Genomic DNA, 11,213 nt, shown 5'->3' on the forward strand with positions numbered 1-11,213 from the left:
TCTGACACCCACCGTCCATCTGCCTCGCCCTCCCGTCCCCCGAGAAGTCCAGCAGCTCCTCCTGTGCTGGACTTGAACTTTCAGCACTTCTGCTCCCCTTCTCCCCTGTCGTCAATTTTCAACCCTGCCCCTCGAGTCCTCCTCAGTCCCTGGCTCTGGTGTGCTTCCTCCCCACACAGTTTCCCTTCTGGAGTTCCGAAGGGGCGAGGCCGGCGAGGCGAGCGCCCTACAGCGCCCACGGCTAACCGTCCACCCTGTGCGTCCCACCGTGGGGCACCCGAGCTGCCCTTGTTGCGCCCTGGGCTCTGTTCTGGTGACAACTTAGGCAGTGGCAGTAAAGGGGCATTGGAAAGGCCACCACCATAGTGGCCAGACTCCAAGCCGCTGACCAGCAAAGCGATACACACACAGAGCTGGCACTTCAGGTGTTTTGTCAAACAAAAGCCTTCAGTGTAAGGACAGGAATTTCCACAGACAGGCCTGTCTTCTCCTGGAGTCCTTCCCATGGAAGCCCACCGGGCAGTGGCCCCTCTTGGGGTCTCCCTCTCTGTTTCTGCCTGCCTTGACCTTCTCTGAGCAAGGCCTGTCTTCTCAGCCTAGTCCTGCTGTCTGGAACCTTCTCTTCTTTCTGCTTAATTTCCACGGTCCCAGCAACCAGACCATAATATACCAGCTGACATTGGAACGTTTGTCTTGATGCTCGAAACCAGTTTGCTCCGCACCTTGGTTTGGGGTTTCACCCCATGAACACCAACGGGCCTGATCCCTGAGACTCAGGTGTGCAGTGTTAGCCCAGGGATCACAGCTGAGCCCTCGCCCCACCTCCAGGTTGCCCTTTGATCCTTGCTTCCTTGCCACTTCCCCAGGCTAGAGAATTGAGAAGGAGTGCTGGCTCACTTCGCCCCTGACTCCGCCAGTCTGGCTCCCGATCCCTCTGGTGAGGGGCTCGCACCCTCATTTTCAGCAACGCGCATGGGCCCCCCTACCTGGGCTGTCTCTGGTTTCTTCCAGGGAAGAAACCGGCACAGAAAACGGACTCCAGTGACATTGGGACTTCACCCTCTTTTTGACTACTTACGATGGAAAAAAATCATTAGGGTTTTCATGTTTGGGGGGGAAATTTTGCAAAAAGTCCCTTCCCCAGCACCCAGAGCCATGGTCCGCAGCCGTGCTGGGGTCCTGCTCACACCCTGCTTGGCTTGTGTTCAGAATGTGACGAACACTGTGGTGAGGACCACGCTGCGGAATGACCTGTCCCCTGGGGGCATCATCCACCACCCGAAGGTCCTGAGCCCCATCCACTGCGCCTTCCAGAATGACCTCCTGACCTCGTCCGGCTACACTCCGGAGTGGGGGTGAGTGGAGAGCGCCCTCCCCCACCTCCCCAGCTCACGTGCCCTTCCCTGAGGATCCGTCCAAGAGGTTGAATATACAAATGGGTGATGGCCAGGACTCGACTCATAACCGATAGCTCCCCTAATGCTTGACTCAGGACCAACCGCAGAAAACCATATGTATGCTCCCCTAGTCAACTGCATGGGACAGCCCTCTTCTAGTGAGCCCATCCCCAGTTTCCTCAGGAAGACACCCCCGTCAGGGCACCCCTGCGGCCCCCTTTTCCACTAGGAAGCTGCCCCTCCCCTCCGCCGTCCTTTAAGCGTCCCACAGTGCAGGGGACGGAGGCTGAGCCAGCTGGGGACAGACTTTCTTTGCTTGTGCTCGCCGGGGCATTCTCTCCTCATGTACACACTTCCTTGCAGGGAGGAACGGGAACGAGGGGGGTCGTAGGAGGCAGCCTCCTGCAAACTGCTCCGTCTTGCAGGGTTTACACCATCATCGAGGACCTCCACGGCGCTGGGAACTTTGTCACGGAAATGCAGTTGTTCATCGGAGACTCTCCCATACCGCAGAACTGCAGCGTGTCCGCCAGTGACGACATCAAGATCGAAGTGGGGCTTCACAAACAGAAAAGCAATCTCAAAGTGGTCCTGACCGAGTGCTGGGCCACACCGTCCAGCAACGCCCGGGACCCCGTCACGTTCGGGTTCATCAACAACAGGTAGGGGCGTGGGTGGGGCCTGGGCTCCATTGCACCCCTTCCCCCGGCCCCGCTTGAGGCCTGCTTGGGGCCCTTGGAGTTTCCAGAGTCGTACAGGTCTGGACCTGCATTTTAGCTAACACCCCACAGGAGACCCTCTCCTCTCGGGAACTGGCGGGCCAGCTGTCCTTGCCTCCCACGGAGCCGGGTGGGGACGCTCCATGTGCAGTCAGGTGTACTGTGACTTGATCCTCTGGGAACGAGGACGGGAGGGCCGGTTTAGAGCTGATGATCCACCTTCGCTCTCCTCCCAGCTGCCCCATCCCCAACACGCACACCAGCGTGATTGAGAATGGGGACTCCAACAAGGCCCAGTTCAAGCTGAAAATCTTCTCCTTCATCAACAACTCCATAGTCTACCTGCACTGCAAGCTTCGCATCTGCATGGAGACTGCCGGCACCACCTGCAAAATCGTAGGTGCTGGGTGTTCTAAGCCTCTGCCTGGACCCTCCCTTCTTGTCACTTTCAGGACACCGGGGGCATGGGTGGCTTGGGTGGCTCTGACTTCTGGGAAGAGGTGCTGGGCTCGGCAGACATGGCCCCCAAATGGCAGGAAATGGATTTCAGCAGCAGGATTTCAGCAGCAGGCGGCCCTCGGGTAGAGGACAGATAGAGTCGGAAGGTTCCCTAAGTCCTTCTTGAGGCCGCACTCTCCAATGACCGTCACATCACAGCTTCCTTGTCATGATGCTATTGTGCTTCTCCCCAAGGTCACTTAGTGTATATTCAGGGTTAAAAATCTATTTTAATTTAAATCTGTTTTCAGCTATACTTGTGGAATACCACTGAGTCAGCTCCTGTGATATTTCATCAGGTTTTTTTCTTTCTCTATGTGTGACATTGCGGCTGAGATTATGAATAATTTTACATTCTCATTTCCTTACACCTGTGAATTCAAAGTATGCTCTGCGGTCCTGAAATTGGAAAGCTCTTCTTGATACCAGTGACAAGTATGAGAAGTGACTGTCACATGTTGTCTGTGGCCAAGGACAGTGTAGAGATCCCTGCTGGCCATTGGCTTGGCCCCTGCGTGTCCCTCTGTCCTTTGGGGGGATAGGCCTGTCTCTTCGTTCCTTCTGAACTCCCGAGGCTTTCCTGGGTGACCCGCCTCAGAGCGTCAGTAGGTCACAGATGAGAGAAGCCCAAGTGTAGTTGGTTTCGCTGATGTCACTTTTGTTCAAACTGTCAATCTTCTGGGAGAAAGGAACACAGACCCCTGGTGGCTGCCGGCTAAGGGCACCTGGGAGCCTCAGCTGGTCCCACGGGACCCTCAGAGATGCTAAGGGCAATGATAGCCACAGGGACCCTTCGCTTCTGTGGGGGCTGCCAGTCCCCAACTCTTTATGATAGGAGTGTCACACACTTCTACCCAAGTCCCCTGAGGAGGGGTGTTGTAGTGCTTTCCTGTGGCTACTGTGACACTGTACCATGGAAGGAGTTGGCTTTAGCAACAGACACTTGTTGTCTCACCGTCTGGGGGCTGGGAGTTTGAGACCGAGGTGTTGGCGTGGTGGGTCCTTCTGAGGCTGCGAGGGGGAGTCTCCTCTGGGTCGGTCTCCTGGGCTGGCAGATGCCCCTCTTCTCCCTGGGTCTTCCCAAGTCTTGTCTCCATCCCTGTCTGTGTTCATGTGTCCCCTCTGTCTGCGAACACAGTCGTATAGGAACAGGGCCCGCCTGGTGAGCTCATCTCACCTGGAACATCTGCAAGGACCCTGTCTCCCAGTGAGGCCCCAGGCACCACTTCTGGGGGTCAGGGCTTTGACGTCCTTTGGGGGACATAGGCAGCCCGTAGCGGGTGCGTAGGAAGCAGATGCCATCCCGCCACTGAACCTTTCTGTGAGGCAAAGGCGTCACACGGAGCAAGTGGCGGTGCAGCACAGCACTGCGGGGAGCGCAGAGGCGACCCTCCGAAAAGCTCCCGCTGCCACCCACGGGGCGAAGGGACCGGTGCTGGGAGCTGGAGGCAGCTCAGGGCGCCACGGCCTCTCGCTGCTCTTGCACACCTCTTTGTAGCCAGCCCCCCCCCCCCCCCGTCACACTGGGCAGAGCCCACGGTCCAGGGAAGCTGTCCGGGCCTCTGTTGCCCCCCTTCTCCCCATCTGAGCTCATCTGCCATGATTTCATGTCTCTGGCAGGAAAAAAAAATCCACGAATCAGAGTAGCATTCCAGAGAATGGGTAAATTCCTCATGAACCTTGTTCAACTAATTTGAAGTTTCTCTCCTTAAAAAAAAAAAATGAAATAAAACACAGAATTGCAATGACTTCCGGTCTCTGAGGAGTGGCGACCCATCCGAAACACACCAGATGTCCTGGGGACCCCTCATCCGCTCTAACGGTGAGTTGGTGACTTGGTTTCGACAGTTAAAGAAAAGGTGTGGCCAAGGCCAGTTCAGCAGCCTGCAGACCAGAAAGTGGTTCTTTGGAATGTGGAGCTCTTGAGGGTTTCCCGGAAGACTCCTAATAGCAGTCACAACGGCAGCGCACACCCCGAGAGCCCGGCCCGCTTCCCAGAGCCGCGGTACCTTCTTCGGTGCAGAATGCACTTCCGTGAGGTCGGGTCTCCTCTTGGCAGATGAAAAGACCAAGGCTTCCGGGAGCCGGTTAGATGATGCGGGTTTGACCAGGGCCAGCGACAAAAGGTCCTGACCCTAGATCAGCAGGCGGCGGGTTGTGTCGGGAAGGAGTGCAGGCTCCAGGCAGGTCAGGTTCTGTGTGTGTGTGCGCACACACACACACGCCCGTGAATGGGGACTCGGTTGCATTTCAAGCTTGGCCACATCACAGGACGCAGAGCGAAAACAGGGCCTTGCTATCCTCTCCCAGTGAAAACCTCCCCTCAGCCAGTGACGTTCCCCGTGTTTTTGAGACTTGCCGTGAGTTTTTCCAGGACAACATTTTCTTTTCTTTGTCATCTATCCCATTTAAAAAATGGTTTGGGGAAATTGTGTGCTTTGGGTTAGTACGACCAAAGCTGCTGGCTGTCCCGCCCCCCTCTGTTCTCCTCTCCTGGCATAGGAATGAACCCCCAGTTTTTAGCCGGGAATAAAGAACTATAATTTTTAAGTATATAACCAACCTGGTTATATAGCAGGTGGTTATATATAGGCCAGGCATGGCCCTCTGAGTAAGTTCTGGCCAAAGAAACGCGGGTGGGATTGTCAGTGACAACTTTCAGGGATGCTCTCCGTGGAAACACCTGCGCCCATGCTTCTCCCATCTCCATTCCCATTTCCCCGTCCTGCCACCCGACCTGGCCCAGAGACCGCTGCTGTCAGCCGCCATCCCGGGCCAGGAGGACCACAGGGACAGGGGCTGGGAGAGCCGAGGCCCGAGGACACTGCAGAGCAGAATAGCCGAGCCTGGCCTGGGTTCTGACTTCACCAGTTTTTATGCGAGAAAGAGAGATTTCCGTGTTCCTCATCACTGCTATTCTGGGGTTTCCTCGTTCTTTGCAGCTACACCTAAGCCTCCTCGCTTTTCTTTTTCTGCTGTTTTTCTTTCTCACTTGGATGGCCTGGCTTCCTCTCAGTGTTTTTCCGTACGAGAACGCCTGTGTCTGGATGCAGGGTCTAAGCCAGGATGTGAATGCCGATCAGGACTTGGCCAGGGATTCTCAGCGGCTGGTTCTCTCCAGAACGTTTGGGAAATGTAACCCTTCACAGGCCCCAAGCAACACCCCGGCCCAGGGCAGGGCCCTTGGAGCTGGGCGCCCAGCCCTGGTGTGTGCGCTGGACCTCAGGCAGCTAGGGCAACATGCCCTAGTACAACATGCTTTGCTTACCCTCTGTACCTTCTTAAATTGCCAAGGAGAACCAGGGCCCTAATATACAACGGAACAGAGGAGGTCGAATTTCCATTTCTAGGTGAACCCCTTCTCTTTATTCATGGACACTGCAGACAGTGTAAACCCCAGCGTGGAGAAAGCACTTGGGCTGGGAGTTGGGAGACATGAGCCTGTTTGTAGGTTCTCATACTTACAAGCTGCGTGGTCTTAGGAAACTTACTGAGTCTGCTGAATTGTATCCATCCACTGATCCATCCATCCATCCATCCATCCACTGTCCTCCCATTCATCTGCTCACCTACTCACCTGTTCATCCATCTATCCAACATTTCTTCTTACATCCACTCATTCATTCGTCCATCTATTCATCCCCCATCCCTCCCACTTAATTATTATTTCCATAAAGGAAAAGCAGGCAGTGCTTTTTTTCATTAACGCACAGGTTCGCTACAATGTACTTTATTTTCACTCATCCATCCTTTGATGGACACTTGGGTTGTTTCCGCCTTTGGCCTCTGTGAATAGTGCTGCTATGGACATGGGTTTATGTGTGTTTTCGTGAGTCCCTGTGGTCAGCCTTCGGGGTCCACACTCTCCTGTGTTTCTTTTTTGCCCCTCCTTGGGTCTGTGGCAACCTGCGCGCCTCTGCACTGTGGAGTGTGCGCGCCCCATGAGTCTTCCTGTGGGCGGTCCTTCTCCACCCAGAAGGCCTGTGGCTCCCTCCCGGGCCAGTGCTTATCCTGAACGCTGGGCAGGCCGACCTGTCCCGGCTGCTGTGCTCTCCCTGCCTTGGGACACCTTCCTCGTCACCTTTGGGGACCCACAGGGACACAGACTCACACTTCACTGCCATGGTGCTTCCGATGAGCCACTGTCCAAGGAGAGCGCCACATAACAGCCGGCCCCTGTGGGCAGCGAGCTCTACCCAGGCTCAGTCCTGCGCCCTGCGTTCCACACACAACCGAAGAGGTGGGGTTCCTCCTGCCTCGGGCAGACCTCTTACCTACGCCTGTCCCGCCCCCTGCAGGCGAGTCTCCAGGTGTGCAGCCCGGCCTGAGACCCAGCTATATCGTCCTCATCGTGGTGGCCGTCTTTGCTGTGGTGACCGGGGCAGCCGCCCTTCTCATCCTGCGCTTCCAGAGAATGACCGGGAAGTACACCTTCAAAACCCGGTCAGACAACTTCAGCTACCAGGTGTTCCACGACTAGGAGGCCCGGCTGCCCGGAAGGTGGGTGAGGAGTGAGGCACCAGGCGCGTCTGGCACACGCGAGTCCTGCCTCTGCCTCCGATGGGGACTGCCTAGTGTGTCTCGGTGGCTTTGGCAAAAGGTAGATTTGTGGCTGCCAGCGTTTGGTGCCCGTGATTTATAGTGAGAAATGTATATTTGGTGTTTGTTCACCGTTCCCGCACAGAGCTCCCGAAACGCTGGGGTTTCCTGCGTGATGGGAATGGGAAAGGTATCCTCTGTTACGGAAGGCACCCAAGGATGGGGCCTGGTTGCTAGGAGAACCGACCATGCGATTGGAGGGTTGGCCGTGTCGGTCCCACCCCCTGACCTCTGGAGACAGGTGAAGGGCCTGGAAGTCGAATCAATCACCAACAGCCCAGGATTTAATCCAACAAGCCCTGTAGTAAAGCCTCCATAAAAACCCAGAGTGACCGGTTCTGGGAGCAGTTCTCTAAGATGTCCACAAGGTGGGGTACCAAGCATCCGAGGCAGGAGGAAAGAGCTTTCCTGGGGTCTCTGAAGCCTTCTGCTAGTTGGGGTCCTCTGCCCCTCCCCTGAGAGTCCCAAAGAAGGGCATTGGCAGCAGCGCATTCCAGTTCACCTTGACACCTCACTGTGAAATCTGGCCTGCCTCAGTGTGGGGTCTTCGTCTCTGCTTGGGGGCCCACGACCCTTCTGCTTACTGACCCTGCTCCATCTTGTCCCCTGTCAGGGGTACTGTCGTGCACATAGGCCCCACAGTGACTGGTCACTGCCCCCCATTTCCTCAGGGGGGCTGCAGCTTCCTCGGTCAAGGACACCTTGCCCGTGTTGGCTCCTTATTCTCTTGAGGTGGCAGATCTTCACAATGGCTCAGCAAAGTGCAATATGTACTGGTCACACCCTCGAAATGAGGAAACTGGTCCCGAAGGGTTCACGTGCCTCCCCCAAGGTCACACAGCGGGACCGGGTCAAAGCACATGTCTCCACAGGCTCACCCCCTTGCCCGGGTGCTTCATCTCGCCCGAAGGCGAAGGAGCTGTTCGGGAAGCTGGTTCTGTAGTCCCGGGAGAGACCACACCTCTGCTTTGTCCTGGCCCTTTGCTGGGAGGACGCCTGGCAGCTAGGGACCCACCATCCAGAGTCTTGGGGACTCTCGCTGTCCAGATGGAAGGGCTAGGCCAGGGCCAGCACCCCAGGCCAGTCGCTTCCCTGGGGAGACGGACAGGAACTTCCATGGATTTTACCTAATATTTGAAATGGGAATCCCAGCAACAGGCCAACGCTTGCCCTGACTGTCCAAGGCGATGTGGTGTGTTGGCGTTAAGGCCGCGCTGCTGTCCTGGAAATGGAGACTCCAGACGGCCACCGGCCCCTCTTCTTCTGTTTTTCTCCCGGGCTTCTGTCTCCCACAGTGGAAATGTCTAGAACTAGGTTTCAGGTTCCTGCCAAACTCTGCTCTTCGAAGCATGTTGAACAACCATCCTTCCCCCTCACCAGGCTGGTGCTCCGCACAGGAGCTCTGCGTCTGCAGGGCGGGGTGGGGGGGTGTGCCACAAATGACACAAAGTCCCCGAGGATGTGTGTATCCGGTTCCAGTGTAAGTGCCAGGCACACCTGCCTGCTGACAGGGGGCGCGTAGCTCCCAGACCCCAGGCCCCAGGCCCCAGGCACCGCAATTCCACTTCCTCTGCGTCTCCTGGGAGTCGCAGCCCTGTTCCTGGAGTGCTGCCTGTCCGGCCAGCACGGAAGTCCCGTCCGCATCCAAGGGCCCTGCTGCAGCCCCGGCTACCTGCACTCCAGGGGTTTTCCTGTGTGGGCCTCTCCTTTCCTGCATGCAAACTGACCCAGTGACCCCCTTTCCTGCACAGGTAGCCCTGACCAGAGCTCGGTTCCTCATTCATCAAGCGCTGACCGAAGCCTGCTCTGCCCCACATCCAGGCCTCGGGGGAGCCCCGGAGACCGTGAAAACGTCACTCTACCTGTCTCCAGGTCCAGTGACTCTGGAGGTCCAGACAAGCAGGAGCTGCTGGAGAAGTGGGCAGGGCGTTGGGGGCACCTGGAGCCGTGGACACAGGGATCATCAGCCCGGGCGTGGACACAGCTCGACTGTCACCCAGGTCACCTCCACAGCCCCAGAGCTCCCAGACCCTTTACCACCGAGTTTGGTCCAAGTGGCCCTTCCTGGCTTTGCTCACCATTGCCGTCTGTCTGTCTGTCTGTCCATCCATCCATCCATCCATCCATCGTCCATGTCCAGCCAGCCTGCCATTCAGCACGCTTTGTCAAGTACATAATAGTCTTAGTTTTCAAAGATATATTTCACAGTGCACTTGAAGTTCTTTTAACACTATGTCGTCAATAACAAGTATGTTACTGACGTCATGTTTGGCAGGTGGGTGCACTCTTTAACTTTTCTCCTGCTTTAGCAGGCCGGTATTTTTATCCCTACAGCGGTGACTCAGAAGGTACTCTCTTAATACAAACATCTTCATGAGCAGAAACAACATACCATGTATCATTCTGTTACCCTTCTCCGGACATTTCGCAGCCATCTTAAACACCCCCCCGCCACACAGGGAGGTACCGTGTAACCGCATGCAGTGGGCACCCCAGGACGAGGTGGGGGAGGTGTTTCCTTAGGTTCACAAAATGAGTTACTGAGGCAATGGGCCTAGAACCTAAATAGTTAGTTCGGCGTGTTCTCCACTAGACCGTGCTGCCAGGCGATGCTCTTCACTGCATTCGAAACAAATGCAATTGTATTTGATAGTTAACACCTGAAAGTAGAATGTTTTTCCTTGAAGACCTTAGAATTATAGCATGCTCTCTAGTTTTTAATTTATGAGATTAATTATGTTGAATATAATGGACTACCACAAACACAAATGTTTGGGGGAAGTGAGGTGTTTGATTTATTGGATGTTCTCAGAACAGTCAGTAAAGAATAGCAGTGTGTTGCCCTTGCAGATAACCGATGTTGAATGAGTAGAATAAATTGCCTACGGCATTGAAGTGTGGTTGTGCTGGGAACTCTGTTGGGTTCAGGCGCTCAGGTAGCGCCCGCCGAGGGCGCTGTGCGGGGCTGTCTGGTCTGGGGAGACCAGCCCGCGTCTCTGGCTCTTCCCAAGCTGCGTCCATTTGTTCTGACACCCGCCCAGGAGCTAGGACATGTCTTTCCTGAAGAAGAGACGAAACCCAGGCACATGCCCACGGCTGCGTGGGTTTGGGTTCCACAGCCGATATGCATCTTAAAACTCCATCTTTAAAACTTCATCCACAGCTTTTGTCCCATTCAAGGAGTGTGCTAGCTTTATTGACTTGTGGTCTGCATAATGATGAAAATTTGGTCTTCCCTCTCCTTCCTTCGCCCGCTGGCTGCAGCCCTTTCTTTGACAGCCATTTCCTGAGCACACACCGCTCTCCAGGTCTTGGACTCAGAGCTGCTGGTGAGATTGTGAGGGAGCCGACTGAGTCCTGCCCTCAGCACACAGTTTTGTTGGGGGAGAGACACTCAGTTCGGTGGACGATGACAGCCAGGATGAATGCTGAGAGGGACAAATGCGGGTGTTCTGGGAGGTACCGCTGTCCTGGCCCGTCCACCCACTCGGCTAACCGTTCACCACTCTCCTCCCCACCTCTCCATCTGCCCACCCCACAGGCATTTGCCCAACCATCCATCTGCCCACCTACCCTCTCACTCATTCGTCCATCCATCGCTCATGCATTCATCTAACGAACAAATGTTTCCCGAGCTCCGGTTCTTCCACTGACATCAGGAAGACAAAAGCATGCGGCAGAGCCTTGCCCTCATAGACCGAAGTCCACCTGCAGAAAAGTCCCTGTGACAGACAGGGAGGCTGGGAAGTGGAGGAGAGACACTGAGTAGGGCACACATGCACCCCTGGTTGTGCCAGTTCTCTGGGGGGGCCCCGGGTGCTGCTGTGTAGAAACACGCTCAGTCTGCACATTGCTTGCGGGTGGAGCCCCCTAACCCTAGACTCGTCCCGCTGGCATGGCTCAAGAAACTCCTGCTGACAGAGGAGGAGGGAGGGAGGAGTCCAGGCATGGCCCGGACGTGGGTAGAGGTTGGGCAGTGTTCCTGCTCTTCAGTGCAGCT

General features: G+C 55.8%; 1 protein-coding gene across 2 annotated transcripts in view; it reads left to right on the plus strand.

Annotated features, from left to right (window-relative positions):
* UMODL1 (uromodulin like 1) overlaps nucleotides 1-10,108 on the plus strand; it is a 53,219-nt gene extending 43,111 nt beyond the window's left edge. For both annotated transcript variants that reach the window (XM_037043022.1, XM_037043021.1), the window contains exons 17-22: nucleotides 1,210-1,355; nucleotides 1,823-2,059; nucleotides 2,353-2,512; nucleotides 4,352-4,436; nucleotides 6,913-7,114; nucleotides 8,965-10,108. In XM_037043022.1, coding sequence (XP_036898917.1) covers nucleotides 1,210-1,355; nucleotides 1,823-2,059; nucleotides 2,353-2,512; nucleotides 4,352-4,436; nucleotides 6,913-7,094 — 810 coding nt within the window. In that variant the 3' untranslated portion in view covers nucleotides 7,095-7,114; nucleotides 8,965-10,108. The remainder of the gene's footprint in view (nucleotides 1-1,209; nucleotides 1,356-1,822; nucleotides 2,060-2,352; nucleotides 2,513-4,351; nucleotides 4,437-6,912; nucleotides 7,115-8,964) is intronic.
* The last annotated feature ends 1,105 nt before the right edge of the window (nucleotides 10,109-11,213 follow it).

This window comes from Sturnira hondurensis, unplaced genomic scaffold (assembly GCF_014824575.4).
Source record: "Sturnira hondurensis isolate 20B ecotype Veracruz unplaced genomic scaffold, ASM1482457v3 Scaffold0003874, whole genome shotgun sequence".
Classification (NCBI taxonomy): Eukaryota; Metazoa; Chordata; class Mammalia; order Chiroptera; family Phyllostomidae; genus Sturnira; species Sturnira hondurensis.